Here is a 19074-nt window from a genome sequence, read left to right on the forward strand (position 1 = left end):
CTGCGACTTCAGGCTGTCACCGAGGACTCCGTCAGGCGGTGAGCGGCGCCACGAGGGCTGGTCGGGGCGGGGGGCCGGGCCCGGGGGGCGGCCGGGGCTCTGCCCCTGAGCCTTCCCGCGACCGAATGAGGCTCCTGCCGCACGACCCACCCCGTCGCTGAGGCGGCGTGCCGCCGTCTTCTGGAGCACAGTGGGAGTAGTCCGGCGGCCCAGTTGGGCCCGCGCTAGTGGTGGGCCATGGCCTCCTCTTGGCTACCCCGGCCCGATCCTCACCCCAGAAAGTAACCTCCACCTTTTCGGGCCGTGATTTGGCGTCCCTGCCGACCCCAGCCTCCTCTCGGGTACCCTCGGCGTCCTTGGGCTCCGTGGTCTCATATCCTAGTCGTGGCTGTTGCAGCCGTTCCCTTTTTCTCCCGCTTGCATTCTCTTTCCTCCATTCCAGAAGCCCCCCTTCAACCCTCTGGTCGTCCTCGCCCCAGACTGCCGGCTTCGTTGATTTCCTTGAGAGCTGTGTGCTGGAGAGGTGCTGGGGTGAGGCTAAGCGATTGGAAGCTGCAGAAAACCTCAGGTTTGGGGCGGATGAGATCGCAACCATCCTAGTGTTCTCAGGCTTCAGGCATGACTGTTCCTGGGACGCGGAGGCCTCTTTCAAACTCAGTTTTCCTTTTTGTTCTTCTCATCCGCTCTACTCTTGGTGATTATTTTTGTACGGCACGTGAGGGTTGATGACCATCCTGCAGTTTCCAACCAAAGTCTCAGGGATGGTTTTTATTGGCCAGCCTGGTTCATGTGTCCATCCTCAGGCCAGTTAATGAGACCCTTCAGCTAAGGTCCCATCTCGGGATAGAGTATTGATTCCCTGGAGAGGTAACAGTCCACAGCTAGACTTGTGTGATCTTTGATCTTGTGGCTTCCCCACCGTGCAGTGGGTAAAACTTCATCATGAAACAAAATGCTAAGCAAAGGGGGCCATAGTGTCTGGACCGAGGAGGAGGGGATGGCCTAAGTGAGGCAGGCGGCTGGGTTGGAGGTGGTGCAGCTAAGCTTGTCACCTTCGTGCTCACTCACGTGGCAGAGAGGCACAGGTGGTTTGGGTGGTACAGGTGCTTGCGGCCCTTGGTCCTGCCGCCTGTTAGTAAGCAGCACAGGGCTTAATACATGCAAAGGCCCTGAGGCAAGCTGGGGCCAGTGCTGTGGAGGGACCGGGCAGAGGAGTGGGCAGAACCTGGTGTGTGGGCTGCGAGGGTGAAAGTGCACCTACGATTGTTACCCTAGCCTCTGGGCCCTGGCACTGGGAAGAAGGGGTCTGTCCAGGGAATGGCCTCCAGGCTGGAGGTGGATGGCTGGAATCAGAGCAGTGCTGATTGGTGGAGACAAGTGGATAGATTTGGGAGGCTGGGGTGCTGATGAGAATAACTAGATGGATGTGGCGTGGGGCAGCCGGCTGGGCTTGGGAGTGGACAGTATGAACTCGGATACAGACAGTCTGGGGACAGGCTGACTGGGCACTGTTGCAGCTTTCCTAGATGACCAGTGCTTAGGTAGTCCTCTCCTGGGTTCTTCTATGGCTCTGGCCAAATGGTCATTCTGTCCAAGCCCTCTGTCTTGATTGCATGGTAACACTTGGGTCTTGCCCTGTAGCCAATGTGACTGGATTGCAAAGGTGTCCCTGGTCAGCTGCCCTCACATAGCTGTTCACGTTGACTTCTTCTCAGAGGGCTGTTTTGGGAGGTGGGTCCCTGGACTTCTCAAGGATTTGGGTGTGGGGTCCCATCCAGATGTCCCCATGCTTTTCATGTTTGTTGTGATTTTTCCTGTGTGGAATTTCATGTTTTTATGTAGTTGTATCTGCACAGATTTCATGATGAGCACAAAGATGACCAAAGATGAGTTTTCTTTGTTTCAGATTATAAGTCACGCAAGTCATAAAAAAACCCCCACATTACAGGATTTTATAAAGTTCCGGCAACATTCCTCCAACCTGAGACCACTAGCTACTGGCCACCTGTGTTCATTCGTGTGCCTTCTCTGAGCTGATTCCTCAGCCGCTTTCTGTCTTCCTCTTCCCTCTGATTCTACATATCTCACACCAGGGTTCTCAGAACCGTTTGTGACCAGAGAACTGAGTGCTGTCAAAGGGCCCAGGGGACCCCCACCCCCACCCTGCCCCGCCTCAGTCCTGATCGTGCGGCACAGGAGTGCCCCTGCCTTGGGGAGTGGCAGACCTTGCTGGATGTAGTCCAGTCCAGTCCGGTCCAGTCGCTCAGTCGTGTCCGACCCTGTGCAACCCCATGAGTCGCAGCACGCCAGGCCTCCCTGTCCAGTAGATGCCGAGAGTGGCCCTGGTTGTGGCTGGCGCTAGACCAGCGGGGAGGGGGAAGGGGAAGGGTCGGGTTGGGGAGGAGGGGGCCTGAGGCTTGGAGCGGGCCTTCTCTCGCGTGCTGGTAGGGAGCCCCTGGCCCAGGCTGCTTGTCTTTTCCTGATACCAGGGCCCAAGTCTTGTAGGGACTGGGGCAACTCAAAGTGGCAGGTGAGGTAGCAGCTGTGCTTCTGGAAGGGCTGTTCCTAGAACCCTCTAGATCTCTAGACCAAGATCAGGCTGACTCCAGTCTAGGGTGAGGTTCAAGTCCCAAGCCAGACCCTGCTGCATGAATATCCCCTTTTTGGAACTGCTTTTCACCCATGGTCTCTGGTCCTTCCGCCATCCATTGGGGGAAAGGGGGGCCGTGTCAAGGCCCCAGCAGTAGGATGGAAGGGGAGGACAGGGCAAAAGCAGCAGTGGCACAGGAAAAGGCGGGAGGGGTCCAGAGGTCCCGCCCTCAAGTCTGCGGAACTCTGACCTGGAGCTGCCAGTGTCTGTCCACCTGTATGTCAGCAGCTGGTGTGTCCTGTGACTAGTTACTGAACACACATGATAGAGACCTTCCAGTTGGGGGGTACTTAGGGGTTGTGCCTGGGGCCAGGGAGGGAAGAGAACAGCCCACGACAGCACCTGGAGGGCTGGGGAACTGGCCTAGCCTTGCCGCCAGCTTTGGTTCTCAGACCGGATGGAGTCTGTGGGAACAGAGGAAAGTCTCCTAAGACTAGATTCCCACTTAAAACCTTACAGCTTTTACAGCTAAGATATGGCCGCCTCGGTTTCATAAAGACATAAACTCAGGCTGGCAGTGGACTAATGGCACCCATCTGATGCTTCAGCACCCAGTGGTCTTGGCTGGCTGGCAGGGCTGTGCCCTCCTGGTCCTCTGCTGGCCGTTGACTTGGCCGGCAGAGAGGTGGGTTGAAAGCAAATAGCACAGAAGCCCTGCTGTAAGGGGACGTCCTGCAGACGTGGGCAGGCCCTGCCAGAGGCCACATCTGCCGGGAGCCCTGCGTCTTGCAGGAGCCCCGTGGTTACAGAGAAGGTGGTAGACCTGTAGTGAGGGCTGAGAGGGGTCCAGGCAGGTGGGCAGACAGTGGGTGCAGACCCAGACAGAGGTTCTGTGCGTTGTTTATTGAGCACCTACTGGGAGCCGGGCCCTAAGAGAGCTGGGTTGTACCCACGCGATCACGGGTCTCAGCAACCCCATGAGGTAGGTGTTCCCCGCACAGCCCGCCCCCAACGGTGGACGGTGGCGGGGCCGCCTGCCCCGGCTACTCTGCACTGTGCGCGCGCTGGTGCTGAATGAGCTTGGTGCTCTGGTGGAAGCGGCGGCCGCAGTCCTGGCAGGCGAAGGGCTTCTCGCGCCGGTGGGTGCGCAGGTGCTGTGTGAGCGTGGGCCGCTGGCGGAAGGCCTTGCCGCATTCGGGGCAGGTGTACGGCCGCTCGCCTGTGTGGATGCGCCGGTGCTGCGTGAGGTTGGCGTGCTGCCGGAAGCGCTGGCCGCACTCGGGGCAGGCGAAGGGCCGCTCGCCCGTGTGGATGCGCTGGTGCTCGGTGAGCCGGGAGACCTGCGTGAAGCCCAGGCCGCACTCGCGGCAGCGGTAGGGCTTCTCGCCCGTGTGCGTCCGCTGGTGGCGCGTGAGCCTTAGGCGCTGGCTGAAGCGCTGGCCGCACTCGGGGCAGGCAAAGGGCTTCTCGCCCGTGTGCACGCGCAGGTGCTGCGTGAGCGTGGGCCGCTGGCGGAAGGCCTTGCCGCACTCGGCGCAGGTGAAGGGCCGCTCGCCCGTGTGGATGCGCCGGTGCTGCGTGAGGTTGGAGCGCTGGCGGAAGCTCTGGCCGCACTCGGCGCACCGGAAGGGCCGCTCGCCGCTATGCACGCGCCGGTGCTGCAGCAGCACCGCGCGGCGGCTGAAGCGCTCGCCGCACTCAGTGCAGCCGAAGCACTTGTCGCCCGTGTGCACCGCCTGGTGCTCCAGCAGCACGGCGCGCCGCGCGAAGCTCTGGCGGCACTCGCTGCACGGGAAGGGGCCGGGGGGCTCGGGCGCGCCGGGAGGGGCGGGGGGCGCGGCGCTGGGGCCCGGCGGGTCGCCGTGGATGCGCTGGTGCTGCAGCAGGTTGGAGCGCTGGCGGAAGCTCTGGCCGCACTCGGCGCAGCGGAAGGGCTGCTCGCCTGTGTGCACGCGCCGGTGCTCCTCCAGGCGCCCGCTGCGGACGAAGCCCTGGCCGCAGTCGGCGCACACGAAGGGCCGCTCCTCTGTGTGCGTGAGCTGGTGGCGCAGCAGGTGCGAGCTGCGGCTGAAGCTGCGGCCGCACTCGCCGCACACGAAGGGCCGCTCCCCGGTGTGGATCTTCTGGTGCCGCAGCAGGTTGCTGCGCTGGCTGAACACCTTCCCGCACATGTCGCAGCGGCCCCCTCGCTCAGCTCCGGCCCCTGTGCCGGGGCGCCCCCGAGCCCGGCTGCGACCCCTGGGGACACGCCAGCTCGCCACGGCCAGCCCGTGGCCCAGGCCCTGGCGGGCATCCTCCGTGGGGTCCAGCTCACCTCCCAGGTTGCTGGAGAGCGCTAGCGCGTGTGAATAGCCACCTTCGTGGGAGGCTGACCCTTGTCGGCCTGTGAGGCTGGCCACACCGAGGTCCCAGGGCAGGTGGACGTGGGGGCTCACGATGTCCGGGTCCACAGAGACGTTGTCCATCTGGGGTGTAAACCCTGCATGGCACAGGGGGATCCACTCATGCATGACAGAGAACCCGCTGGTGCCCAGAGACACGCCAGCCCTGGGGAAAGGGTGTGAAATGGAGCGACCTAAAACTGCCCAAGGAGGCAGACAGAAGTCACCTGGGCAGGGGCAGGGGTTCTGTCTGAGCAGGCTTCCGAAGGCGGTAAGGATGGGACAGACAGGTGGAAGACTGAAAACTGGCGACCGGCTTTTCACGTGTGGCCTAAGTTTGCAAAACCGCCTTTCTGGAAGGGCTGTAGTGCAAAAGTGGCCCTTGCACTGGGCAGGTGGGTGATGTTGGTTCCCACAGATGCAGAGAAGTGGGTGGGTTTGAGGGAGGCTGGAAGTGGAGCGAACAGGTGGGAAATGCAGCCACCAGGACTTCTGTCTGCTGTGCCCTGCCTGTGATGACAGCGCGGCTCCCGAGGCGCTGCTGAGACCTTGTGCAGCCACTGGGGAGTCTGGCCCTGTCTGTAGGGAAGTGTGGACGTGGTGCCGTGGCATTTGCAGGGCACAGGAGGCCCTGGGCCTGCCTGCGATTGGACAGGGCTAGGCATCTGGCTCAAAGGAGCAGGTTCCAGCCAGGCTGTGAGCACTCCATCCTTAGATGCTGGAGGAGGGAGGAGATGCAAGCCTGGCACGGAGGAGGAGGGAATTACGTCAGGGACACAGAGAGAGGAGCAGGGGCTTCAGGGATGACAGAAAATCTATAAGCTGCCATGGAAAACGTAGATAAATTATACTGCATCAAAGGAAATCACTTGTGTTCAGCAAAAACCCTCAAGAGTCACATGATGAATGACAAACTGAGAAACCCTCCAGAGTCAAGGGTGTAATTAACCAAAGTAGCAGCAGCAATCAGGCGACAGGAAAGGATGTGGGCAGAAGACTGGAAAAGGAAGGGGAATATCACTGATGCTTAAATTCCCTAAAGCATGCTTAGTCCCCCCATAAGAAAACTGCACATTAGGGCCATACTTGTCTGCTGCTCCACATCCTTACTCCAGAACCCAAGTGTCTGTGTGCATTGCTGGTGAGCACAGACAAGCTGGTGTCACCAAGTACGTCAAACGATAAATTTCCCATAGGCTAATCCAACAATTCCACTTCTAGGTACTTCTCCACCAGTGTGTTCCTCCCTGTGTGAAATGACTGGTATAGGAGGTTCTCAGTTTTCAATAAAAAGTAACTCAAGAGTGTCAGTGGGAGTCTGGATGGGTAAACAGGTGTGTCCTGGGGAGCTGTCCAAAGAGGAGGGCGTTTGCTGCTGTGTGTTCAAGTGGGAAGATGCACGAAAAATGTCAGGCGGGGGACAGGGTGAAGATTCAGCCTCCATGTGTGTTTTAAAGACGGCAGATGAGCATGCATCCACGTTTGTGTTTGCTTTCCTGCACACAGAATCTTTCTGTAAGTCCACACAAATGACCAGAGCGGCTGGCTGTTGCGCTGCAGGACCGTGTGACTCAGGCAGGGGAGGGGTGCTCCGCTGTATATGCCCTCGGGCCTTCTGAATTTTCTAACGTGAATGCTACCTATTCAGAATGTTCTCCTGATGAAAACACTGGCTGCACAGACGTTCTGTGGAGGGCAAGGGGAGCAGCCAGGACACCCAGTGGTGCAGAGCCCACGGTGGCTGAGGGAACTGGTATTTGAAGAGGGGGCTGTGGTTGTCTGTGGGCAAGTGCAGCCCAAGGAAAGACCGGGGCAGCAGAGAAAGGACCCGCTGAGGAGCCGTAGCCGGGGCTGCCAGTGTGGCTGGAGAGAGCAGAGACTGTGCTGTGCTGGGAGAGGCAGGGCACTAGCTGCCCAGCAGGGCCCCCAGCTGAGAGTTGAGGCAGTGGAAGGGGTGGCTGCCAGACTCCCGCTCAGCTTCAGTATGCAGCCCTGACAGAGCAAAAGAGAAGACCCTTCAAAATGCCTGGGGCAGCTCCAAAGCAAGAAAGGGCTGTCCAGAGCTTGGGCACTGTGCTCGCAAGTGCTAAGGCTGCAGAGACCAGGGGGCTGAGGCCAGGTTCCGCTGTGAAGCAGGGGGTTGAGGACTCGGCCTGGGTGAGTCCAGTCCACCCACAGACCTTTGGTGTGTGAGCCTGCAGAGGGATCTCCATTGAACGGCTGGGGGCCCAGGTGAGCCTTCCAGTTCGGAGTCACGATGGACTCTGTGGCAGCCTGTCACCCAGGATGGTGCTTAGTGCAGGGACAGACAAGGAGCTCCCTGAGCCGTGACGGGCAGGCTGTTGCAGTGCAACCAGCGGGAGCACTTGCACCTCAGGAAACCAAGCTAGCTAACAAGTCCAGAAATAACGTCAGGTATGTCCAGGTTCTCAAAGAACTGGATGGGTCAGCATCCATGAAGAAAGAATGAGTTTGGGCCCTTTATTGATAAAAACAGCAAATGGGGACTTCTAGGTAATAATAGTATCTATTTAAATTGGTTTCATTGTGAAACAGCATTAAAAACCACCATAAAGGTTTTGTTTTCCTCAAGGTATAAAATCCACAAAGATGAAGAGAAAAGGAAACAAAGCAACCCCTGATATTTCTACTCTGGATGGCAGACTGAGCAAACAGTAACTGTGCAGCAGTGGGGAAAATGGAAAGAAATCAACCTGTTTGATCTCAAAGGCTCAAAAAGTTCAGGGTTTGGAAGGACCAGGTCCCTCTGGCCAGGCAGGTAAAGGGGCAGGGATGCCAGGTGGGTGGGGGAAGCTGACTCAAGCTGAAGCTGGGCTACCTCAGGGAACAGCACTGGGCCCTCTCTGCACACAATTCTGAGGAAATGGAGGATGTGGGCACTGCAGTAGCTCTGATTTCTGGATCTCTTCTCCCATCCTGGCAAAAGGCTGGGTGGAGGGTGTGTACCAACACTGAGGAAGTCGAGGGGTAAGCAAAGCCACCCAGGGGACTGAGATGCCAACCTGTCTCCCAGCCAGGATGCAGGCAAGAGGCTAGACGTGCCTTCTTAGGACACTCAGAGGCAAGAACTGAAGATCCTCACAGCAAGGGCGCCCGCCTCCATACAGCCCAGCCAGGGTGCCCTGTGGCCCCTTCAGTGGCATCCACGGTTGTTCCACCCACCCACTCATGTCACACAGGAAGTGGGTCTCTATGGGGAGCAAACTCTTCATCTCTCCCAGCCGCCCTGTCTCACCTGCCAAAGAGATCAGAGAGCACCCTGGGAGAAAGCTTGAAGACAAGTAATCATTTGTTGGGCTCCAAAATCACCATGGATGGACGCAGCTATGAAATTAACAGACACTTGCTCCTTGGAAGGAAAGTTATGACCAACCTAGACAGCGTATTAAAAAGCAGAGATACTACTTCGCTGACAAAGGTCCATATAGTCAAAGCTATGGTTTTTCCAGTAGTCATTTATGGATTTGAGAGTTGGAACATAAAGAAGGCTGAGCACTGAACAATTGATGCTTTTGAACTGTAGTGTTGGAGAAGACTCTTGGCGAGTCCCTGGGACTGTAAGGAGATCAAACCAGTCCATCCTAAAGGAAATCGGTCCTGAATATTCACTGGAAGGACTGATGCTGAAACTGAAGTTCCAATACTTTGGCCACCTGATGTGAAGAACTGACTCACTGGAAAAGACCCTGATGCTGGGAAAGACTAAAGGTGGGAGGAGAAGGGGAGGACAGAAGATGAGATGGTTGGATGGCATCACTGACTGAATGGACATGAATTTGTGCAAACTCCAGGAGATAGTGAAGGACAGGAAAGCCTCGCGTGCTGCAGTCCATGGGGTTGAGAAGAGTCAGACACAACTTAGCGACTGAACAACAAATTATTATCCTCAGAGAAATAAGGAAAGATGTTACCACTGTAAGAACAGAAAGTGGCTTAAATAAGTATTCAGGGAAAGAAGACACTGGTGGGAACTGAAACTCTACTACCAGATGTGAAAATCTCAAAAGAAGAATCTGGAGGATACATGAAGAAATTTTCTGGAAGATAGAGCAGAAAAAAAGGGATGGGAAATTGCAGAGAACAGAACACTGGAGCGTTTGTCCTCGAGTCTAGTAACTGAGTAATGGGGATTCTCGAAACAAGAGAACAGAACAGTGCAGGGGAAGGAACTCAAAGAAACAATTCAGGGCAGCTTCCCACAGTTGAGGAATTGAATTTAAAGTTAGGCTCACCAACAGTGGTGATAAAAAATGTTTTGACCCAGTTTTACAGCAGTTAAGAAAAAAATGTTTGGAGACTGAGTCAATAAAAGAGCTCTTCACCCAGCCAAAATTCAGTGTGATGTGGAGTGCTAGACGAATGTGTTTTAGATATGTAACACCTCTCAGAACTTTACCTCCTGCTCCAGAGTTCACAGGAAGGTCCACCAGAACATGGGAGTAAACCCAGAAGTGCAGGGGCCCAGGGAGTGGGGATGAAGATGAGATGGGGCCTGGAAAATGGTGGGCCATGGCAGGCATGTGACCGAGGTGGACTGAGCAAGGCGTCTGGCCTGAGAACCTGGGTGGTTGGGTGGCACACTGTGCTGTCCCGCCCAGTCCCCACCTGTGTGAAGGTCCCTCCTGTCTGTCCACCCTGCTGACCTGCTGTCCAGTTGGTGGGACGCAGGCCTGGAACCTGGGGGCCATCCAGGATGCCAGGGCTGGGAGAGGAGGTGGGGAACGAGTCCTGCTCTCAGGAGGGTTTACGGGGCTGGGAGGTTAATGGAGGGCTTGGGTTTGGAGGGCAGGTGCTGAAGCAGGCTGAATGCTGCAGGGGCCACCCAGGCAATGCGGGTGCGTAGGTGATGCTGGAGGAAGGGGGCCCTGTGTTACTCACCTGGGGAGAAGATGCCCCCAGCTTCCTCCTGCCACAGGGCCCGGCAGTGCTGCCTCCAGGAGGAACCCTCAGGCCCAGACTCACTATGGGGGGAGGCCTGGTCCAGCACCACGCCACAGTCCTGAAACCACAGCGGTCACTGCTGGTCTGTGTGGCCAGGCCCACCCAGGAGGGACCCACCTGGCCCACACCCAGCCCCACCTGCTGAGGCTCCCAGAGCAGGGACTCACCTGGGGCTGGTCAGGGAGCAGAGTGAAAGGGGTCCCCTGCAGGCTGCTTAGAGGCCAAGGACACAGTGGCTCTGGAGAAGGAGGGTGTGGTCAGGAAGCTCCAGGGCGCCCCACCCTGCTGCCCTCCTCAGTGCTGTGCCAGGTGCTGGGATCCGGTGGGGTGGGACCTGGGGCTGGCGTGGCAGGGGGCTCTCGGGGTCACATAGGAACGTGGTGTGGGGGCGTGTCTGGCACCTGCCTGGGAGGTGGAGGAGAGGACCTCCCCCCCAACCCCCGCCTCCAACGCTCCAGTCTGCTGTCTGGTCTGCAGCAGTTCGCTAATGCCCCCCCAGCCCCCCACCCCCACCCGCCGCAGATCTCAGGGAGAGGACTCCTGTCTCCCATACATGGAAACCCCAGGAGCTAGCGCCATGCTGACTGAGGACATGGAAGGAACCACAGCTGTGGCAGGCTTGGCCCACAGGGGAGAATGGCCACCACTGGCTGGGCGGGATGCGGGGGCCGCCGAAGCAGAGGGCACACCGCCTGCCCTTACCTGGCTCCTCGGTAACCTCGAACTCCTCTTTCACCCGCAGGCCCAGCGTTGATTGCTCCGTGGCCCCAGGGGGCATCTCCAGCCCCGGTTCTGCAGTCTCAGGTGTGGGCTGAGGGAGGGCCTGGAAGTCGGGGGGCTCCGTCCTCTCCGAGAGCACCTCCTGACCTTGCACCTGGACCGTGACCTGGGTAGGTGCCCCCCATCAGGAGCTCAGGTAGGGAGCTCCCTGGCCTCCACCCTCTTGGGATCCCAGGGGTCCTGACTCGGCCTCTGAGGACCCATGGTCCCCAGGGACTGACATAGAGGGCAGGGATGCCCTGCAGTTGCTCTCCTCTGCCGACACCGCCCCCCCCCCCCCCCCCCCCCCCCCAATGCAGCCTGAGTCCTGACTCCAGCTGATGGAGGGCTGGAATTGGAACCGCGGCTGCCCCTGGCACAGGCTCTGCTGCAGGTGACCCCTTCCAGACCGCGGGGGACTAGCGTCCTGCTGAAAAGGGCGCCCCCAGGATGAGGCAGAGACCCCAGGCCGCTGGCTGACTCACCCATCTCCGGGGCCCTCCTGGCTCCCGGCGGAAGCCCTCCACCAGGGCCGCGGCCTCCTCAGGGCTGCCTGGCTGTTGTCCCCGCACGCGGGCTTGGATCTCGAGGGGCAGCACGCCCAGGAACTGCTCCAGCACCAGCAGCTCCAGCATCTGCTCCTTGGAGTGCGCCTCGGGCCGCAGCCACTGGCGGCAGAGCTCCCAGAGCCGGGCCAGCGCCTCGCCAGGCCCCGCGGCCTCCTCATAGCGGAAGCGCCGGAAGCGCTGCCGTGCCGCCTCTGGGCTCAGATCCCAGGCGGCGAGTTCGCCCTCCTCCTCAGAGTCCTCCAGCTTCACCGTGACAGGCCCCTCGTCTTCTAGGGATGCGCGGCCCGGGGAGCCCAAAGCCGCTGGCCTCATCGGAAAGACCAGGCTGGGGCTCTTGAGGCCAGTGTCCACCCCCAGGGAGGAGCGCGCGGAGGCTGCTGCGATGGGGACAGTTGGCGTGCCGCTCAGGCCAGAGGCTGCCGTGTGGGGCCGGCCAGCCCTCGTTGAACCCCTCTAGCTGGGTGTGTGCAGTCTCTGGCCTGTTCCTCAGGCCCAGAAGGCACCTCCTCTGCCTGCTAAATCCCACCAGTCTACACGCACCGCCTGAGCCCTGCCCTCAGCCCTCTCCTGGCAAGAGACACCTACGACCCCCGCCCCTGGGCATCCGCACCACCGCCACCTCGCCCCCGCCAGCGCCGGACCATCACTGCCATCCACTCTCCTGCGTGTTTCTCCGACTGTTGCCCCCCAGCGTGGTTTCACAGGGCAGCCCCCCTCCCGCGGCCCCAGCCCACACCTGTGCGAGGCCCACTGTAGGGCACATCATTCTGTCGTCATCCTCCTCCCATCCAGCCCCCTTTTCTGAGCCCCATTATCTCCTCGACCTCCTGACTCAGGTGGGGCTAGCGGGTGATGGCGTTTGAGAGAGGGGTGCCAGGGGCCCGAGACCCCTGGCCTTGGAGTCTGCGAGAAGAGCCGGAGATCCCGACCCTGCCTATTTGCCACGTAATCCTGCCTTGTCGCTGTGCCACTGTGACTCTCCGCCCCAACCCCCCCCCCCCCCCGTCTGCAAACGGGGGCGACCCCCGCTACACTCGCGCTGCTCCTGCAGCTGGAGGTACGGTGCGAGCTTTGGGAAGAAACCGGCGTTTATTTCGATTTCGAGGACGCCTGATCCCGTGAGTCTGACCTTGGCTCCTCAAGGCTCCAAGTCGGCCTGAAATCCCAGGGGAAGGCTGGGCCTCCGCGACCCTGCCTGCCCTGCGGAGCTTCCCGAACTATGTCGAATAGCAGCCGGGGCGGGCGGCGCTCGCCTCAGGGAGCCGGGGCAGATCCGGGTGCCGCCATGGCAATGGGGCGGGGACTCCAGGCTCTGTCGCCGTGGCAACCCGCGCCGCGCGTGACAACCCAGGGCCAGTTCGCAGGGAGCGCCAGGCCCCTGCCCCGCGCCCCGCAGGACTGCCGTCCGGGTCCCTGTCCAAACCTTCCGGGCCGAGGGGCCCCCGCCTTCACCTCGGCGCTCAGCGGGCCGCACCGCGCTCCCGAGCATGCGCACTCGTCGGCCTCCCCTCCCGGCCAGACTATAGCTCCCAGAGTGCTCCGCGCAGCAGCGCGAGCGCCGCCCCGCGCCCCCGCCCCCCGCCTCAGTTTCCGCGCTCGCCTGTTTCCATCCTCGCCTCAGTTTCCACCCTCCTCCCGCCTGTCCGGCCACTCTCGGGGCCGTGTCTCCCCGCTCTCCGAGCCTCACTTCCAGGCGTCCCGGCACCCGTCGACGCGAGCAAGCTTCTCAGGGGGAAATGTGCCCAGCACCGCCTTCCAGCAAGCTTCCTGAATTCTCTACCGGGCTTCTGGGAGTTAGGGCTCTGCACCAATCACGGCCCTCGCTAGGACGCCCTCAGTCCCCGTCTCCATGGCGACTCCCCGCAGAGACTGGGTCACCCCTTCCTCCGCGCTGGGGACCGCAAGCGAGCCTGCCATTTTCGCCTCGGCCCCCCGAGAGCCGGGGCCGAGCGGTGTGGTCGGTTGGCCTGCCGCGCGCATGCGCGGCCCGTTCTTTTGTTTTCATTGGCGGTAGGCGGGCCCCGGGCGTCTCCACGGTAACCGGTGGGCTGAGCAGGTGGTTTCCAGGGCAACCCCGTGTACCGGCTGGTGTCTGAGAGGATGGGAGAGGTGGGGTGAGGGTAGAGATGCTGAGCGAGCGAGATAGCGAGGAGAGAGTGAAAGTAAGTGAACACATAGTGACAGAGACACACGCAGGACAGACAGCGGAGAGGGCTTTCTACTCTCAGAGACCTAGATCAGAGAGTCAGGGCTGGTCAGACGTGTGTCAGAACAGTTAACAAGAGGGACAGAAATCAGGGCCGGGATGGAGAGGAAAGGAGGGACAAAAGGAGATTCGATTTACAGCGAGACGTGCAGATCGCGAGATTCAAGGGACAAACGAGGATCAGGAGTACAGAAGCAAGAGGAGAGACGTGGACAGAAATTGGAGATAGAGTGAAATGAGTCGAGAGTTTTCAAGGGCTCAGAGAAGGGTGGCAGCAAGAAGAGAGACAGATGGAGCAGGAGGGCCACTTGTTAAGGGAACTTACCCAAAACTTGCCAGTAAGAGAAAAAAGATGGCTGGGAGTCCTAGCACCGTCTCTAGTAAGACTGCTTCAGATTGATTTCCTAAGCGAAGCAACTCTTGATCAGAGTTCAGATACTGTGACGTTAGATGCTAAGTTGTAAAAGGTTGATAGGTTGATGCTAACTTGTAAAAGGTTGATAGGTTGTAAATGCTTTCTGTCCAGTAGAGAAGGGTACCCCAAGTTTTTTTTTTGTTTTAAACCACCCTGTAGGACACTAAGATGCCTGTGTGGGACACCGACAATCTGAGTTTGCGCTATTATTTCAGTGTTTGTTTGTTGTTTCACCCTCTCTGTTGTTCTCTCTCACCTTCCCAGAACCACATGTGTCATCCTGCTAGTTCCCACCGGAGGTAAATACCTCTTTGACACATGCTCACTGCGTTTGTTTTTAGCGGTTTCAAAAATTAAAATTTTGACAGTGTGAAAGCAACCATTTCTCCCCGAATGTGGAACAGATAGGAAGAAAGAAAAAACAGTGAAAGAGACCCAGGGAAGGAAGGTGGTACAAAGGATGATGGAAAGAAAGAGACCGGGTCCCGGCTCAGAGGCTCCAGTGGGCCTCTTGGTGAGCTGGGCCCCAACTCATCCTGCATAGGGAATGTGAGCCTCACCCAGGCCTGGGGATGACCCGCAGAGTGGCTGGCCCAGTCCATGGAAGACTACTGGGAGTTACAACCAAAGCAATTCTGTGAGTACTGCAGGTGTTGGATAGTAGACAATAGGCCTAGTGTTTACTTTCTTGAAAGAGGAAAGAATCATAAAGAAAATGTGTCAAAGAGGGTATGTGAGATTAAACAGCAAAGCCTGGAGAAGGGAAAGGAAGAAGAAAAAGCATCTAAGGAGTTTGCTGCAGTGGAGGTAGCTGCCCTGAAAGGATACTAACAGGATTTGAAAAGGTTTGGCTTAGAGTCAGAAATTTCAGAGCCAAGCATATCATTGGTGACCAGTCGGCAGGAGGACAAAAAAAGACCCTTAAAAGGGCAGATGGACAGAATGAGTTATCTCTGAGGGTTACCATTTCTATTATGATCTTATCACAAGAGGACCTCAGTGGGAAAAACCTGAAGGATTTCAAGGAGACTTAAAAAAGAAGTAGTGAAGACTGGGTAGAAGGATTAAGTGAAGATGGTTATACATATTATTATAACCATCAGGGGAATCCAGATGGGAAAATCCTGATGATTTCATTCCACATTCTGGTGATCTCTTATCTAGTAAAGTCAATTAAAAGTTACCTGCTACCCTGGAAGAGTCCAAATTATCAGATTCACATAGTTACTGATGGTGGATCAGGAAGCAAAAAAGGGAGGGGGGAAGGAAAGCTCTCTACAGCAATGTAAAAGCTAAAAATAAAGTTTAAGGAAGAAACTAAAAACAGTGATAAAAGTACTGAAACAGAAACAGAAAGGAAAAAAATACCTAAAGGAAGAGTTCATCAGGTCCAAATGAAGAAAAGTCCAAAACTCATTAGGAAAAAAAGGTGGATCACTGGTAAATAATCTACCTGCCAGTGCAGAAGACTGGGTTCGATTCCTGGTCTGGGAAGATCCCGTATGTTACAGAGCAGCTAAGCCAATGCACTGCAACTATAGAGCCTGTGCTCCAGAGCCCGGGAACTCTACTGAAGCCCACAGCCCTGGAGTCCATGCTCCACAACAGAAGTCACTTCAGTGAGAAGCCCACGAACTGCAACTATAAAGTAGGCTCCGCTCTCTGCAACTAGAGAAAAGCCTGCGCAGTGCTGAAGGCCCAGCACAACCCAAATAAATACAATAAAAAAAAAATCAAACCCATTAGAGAATGGGAAGAAATTAAACAAGATGTTGAGTCCCATGAGGAGGTAGATTTGGAACTTCAAAGCGCTGAAAATGATATGTATCAACTTCAGAAGTTGATGTTGGTGGGGAACCCAAAGTGGTGTCCTGAAGTTTGTGCAAACTCATGTCCACTGAGTCAGTGATGCCATCTAACCATCTCATCCTCTGTCGCCCCTTTCTCCTGCTCTCATTCTTACCCAGCCTCAGGGTCTTTTCCAGTGAGTCGGCTTTTTGCATCCGGTGGTCAAAGTATTGGAGCTTTGGCTTCTGCATGAATCCTTTAGGGTTGATTTCCTTTAGAATTGACTGGTTTGATCTCCTTGCAGTCCTAGGGACTCTCAAAAATCTGTTACTGAAAGAATGTGTGGTGGGTCCATCTCCTTGCCGCTCAAAAGCCAATAAACAGGCCAGCTTGGTAGAAGGGAACATTTGCTTCATATCAGATGCTGGCAACTGGGGGTGGAAGGTGTCAGACATCTATCCAAAGGCGGACTCCCACCCCTACCCTCACCCCCAACAAGCAGGGGGCAAGAGCTTTTATAGACAGAAGAGGGGGTGGCTACATGCAGAAATCAAACAGTCATCTCTAACAGTCCTCTTCAAGTTGGTCATCAGTGGTCTGACCAACATGATCTTGGTTTTAGGTATAGTTAATCTTCAGTTCTAGGGTCCATTTGTTCCCATTTCTTTACAGCCAGTTCTTGGAACTGTGGCAGCTCATGTCATGGGTGTCGTCTGGTCATCATGTAGTCTCCCACCTGGTGTTTTGGTATCTATAAGACAGCTCACAGGATATGGCTCCGAATATTATCTATAGCCCTTGAGAAGGAACTAAAAGTCCTTGACTATGCTTAATGACAACATTATTATTATTTAATCTCCTTTGTTTTGTTTCAGCATTTCTCTCTTCTCTGATTAAACTTATTCTTTGACTAAAGTTTTCCACAGAAAAAAAAGCAAGCACAGGACTTGGTGGTGGTGGTGGTGGTGGTGGTGGTGGTGGTGGTGGGGCAAGGACCATATAATCCTGCTCCGTTTCAAGTCTTCTCCCACACCAGAATTCGAAAGTATCAATTCTTCGGCACTCAGCCTTCTTTATAGTCCTACTTTCACATCCATACATGAATACTGGAAAAACCATAGCTTTGACTATATGGATCTTTGTCAAATTTTAAACAGGCTTTTCACTCTCCTCTTTCACTTTCATCAAGAGGCTCTTTAGTTCTTCTTTGCTTTCTGCCATTACAGTAGTATCATTGGCATATCTGAGGTTATTGATATTTCTCCAGGCAATCTTGATTCCAACTTGTGATTTATCCAGCCTGGCATTTCACAGGTCACTAGCATACATATAAGAAAATTACAGCTAATTAAAAATTTCGTGAAAGAGGAATAAAAAAAAAGAAAGTGACGGAAAGCAGACGGCAGAAAAGACAAGAGAAGGAAATTAATAGGCAAGAAAGCCACCCTTGGACAGACATGGCTTTGAGCTTCCCAGCTCGGACTCAGCGCTGGGCGGGCTCCTCATAGAACTACATTTCCCGGCAGGCCCTGGGCGACCGGGTACAGCAGCCGGCGCGCCCTGCAGGCGGGGACCACGAGGCCCTCTCCAATCCTGGTTGTCGCCCGGCAACCTCCGCCTCCGCCGCTAAAGATGAAGGCTGGGCTCGGCCGCCGCTGGAAAGCGGCGAATGAGGCCGGAGATGAGGAGTCTCTGCAGCCCCGCCGGCCCAGCTGAGGCCGGTCCATGTCGCCGTCCGGAGGTGAGGGCGGTCGGCCGCGCGGAAGCCGGGGCTCCGTGAGAAGGGGCCGAGGCGCCCATACACTCGGTTCTCGTGGGGGAAAAAAGGAACGGACGCGCGGGAAAGGGGCCAATGGGAGTCTTCGCCGGCCCCGCCGCTTCCTGGGAAATGTAGTCTCGCGCCTCCCTCCACGGCGGGCTTGGGGACTTTGTAGAGGGCGAGGGAGAGAATGTGAGAATATACGGGGGAGTTTAAAATTGTGGGTGAGCAGGCGAAGGCATCGATATGGAGAGAGAGGGACGGGCGCGTGACTTGTTTGGAATTCGGGGCCTTTTTCTGGAAGCCTTCCCCATGCCTACGCTTCTGTACCGCAGGTGCAGCCCATGGGTCCCTGGAGGTACTCTTCGTGGGTGCCACAGACACTCCCCAAAACACACAGACCTGTCAGGCGCCTGTCCTCGTTTTTCACACGTTTTCCTTCAAAAAACTTTTACTGTTTTGACCAGGTGCTACTTTCACATGCTTTGAAATGCAAAAGGGACAAAGTGAGAAGTCGGCCTCCCTTCAGGGTGCTTCATTTGATAAGTTAGCACGAGACCAGAGAATGCCTCCGGAGTGCCAGGCTCTTCCGCTGGGGACTCGGCGGAGTACTCTGTAGGTACAGCTCCTGCCCTGAGGCAGTGTGTGATGGATGCACGGTAAAGGTGGGGAGGGCTTCTCTGATCAGGTTACATTTGACCTGCAGAAGAGGGAATAAGCCATGCCTATTAGAGGGAAGGGCGCCCTGCTGTGCGCCAAAGAGCCACAGTAGCAAAGGCCCTGGGCTGGGGGTGCCCTTAGCCTGCCCTAAGGATGTGGTCAGGAGTAGGCAAAGGAGAGAAGGAGGCTTAGAGGCCCTTGACAAAGCTGGTGATGACTGTGGCTTTGACTCTGGGTGGGAGGCCTGGGAGGACCCTGAGCACACGGGCCATCGGTTTTTTGGTGGGGAGGGCAGCACTTCGCAACTTGTGGGGATCCTGGTTCTCTAGCCAGGGATCAAACCTGTGCCCCCTGAAGTGGAAGCGTGGAGTTTTAGCCACTGGACCGCCAAGGAATTCCCCCTGACTTGCGTGGAGAAGTTGGCTGCTGTGTGGAGAACCAGCTTCTCTGTCCCCAGGTGCTCCCCGGGGTTGGCCTGATTTAAGGAAGTCCCCTCCTGTGTTAGCTTCCTGTCATGGCTGTACCGTATTACTACAGACTTAGTGGTTTCAAACGACACAAGTTTATTATCTTAAGACTTTGGAGCTCTGAAATCTGCAGTGGGCCTCCTGGGCTAACATCAGGGTATTGGCAGGGCTGGTTCCTTCTGAAGCTTTAAGTTTCAGTGGTCACATTGCCTTTTCTTTTTTTTCTCACATTGTCTTCTGAGTGAGTGAAATTTTTTGTGTCCTCTTACACGGATTCTGATTACATGTAGGGCCCATTTGGATGACCCAGGATAATCTCTGCCTCTCAAGATTATTATCTTAATCACACCTGTCCCTTTTGCCGTGAAAGGTCATTTACTCGTTGTTTCCTGAGATTAGAATGTGGATGTGTTTAGGAGGCATTATTCAGTCTCTCACACCGAGTGAGAAGCATGGAGATGCTCCTGCCCATCAGTGTCTGGGTGGTGGATCAGGATTTCTAGACTCCCTTTGCATTC

At 56.5% G+C, this 19074-nt stretch overlaps 2 protein-coding genes and 1 pseudogene across 5 annotated transcripts in view; 2 read left to right on the forward strand and 1 right to left on the reverse strand.

The window, feature by feature from the left end:
• LOC121816399 (tigger transposable element-derived protein 1-like) overlaps positions 1-19074 on the forward strand; it is a 23361-nt gene continuing 4287 nt past the window's right edge. Inside the window, exons 1-2 of one of the 4 annotated variants that reach the window (XM_060399209.1) lie at positions 1-38; positions 7565-17411. In XM_060399209.1, the coding sequence (XP_060255192.1) occupies positions 17340-17411 (72 nt within the window). In that variant the 5' untranslated portion in view covers positions 1-38; positions 7565-17339. Of the gene's footprint in view, positions 39-7564; positions 17412-17896; positions 18049-19074 lie in introns of those variants that run through there. The other 3 variants (XM_060399211.1, XM_060399210.1, XM_027978934.3) reach the window with 3 other exon arrangements.
• MZF1 (myeloid zinc finger 1) lies at positions 3475-13217 on the reverse strand. The gene is made up of 5 exons (XM_027978928.2): positions 11178-13217; positions 10636-10819; positions 10101-10171; positions 9871-9991; positions 3475-5069 (listed from the first exon to the last, which is right to left on the reverse strand). The coding sequence occupies exons 1-5, from the start codon at positions 11571-11573 to the stop codon at positions 3634-3636; spliced, it is 2208 nt and encodes a 735-aa protein (XP_027834729.1). The 5' UTR covers positions 11574-13217; the 3' UTR covers positions 3475-3633.
• Positions 13382-15302, forward strand: LOC132657799 (WW domain-binding protein 4-like; annotated as a pseudogene).

This window comes from Ovis aries, chromosome 14 (genome assembly GCF_016772045.2).
Source record: "Ovis aries strain OAR_USU_Benz2616 breed Rambouillet chromosome 14, ARS-UI_Ramb_v3.0, whole genome shotgun sequence".
Lineage (NCBI taxonomy): Eukaryota > Metazoa > Chordata > Mammalia > Artiodactyla > Bovidae > Ovis > Ovis aries.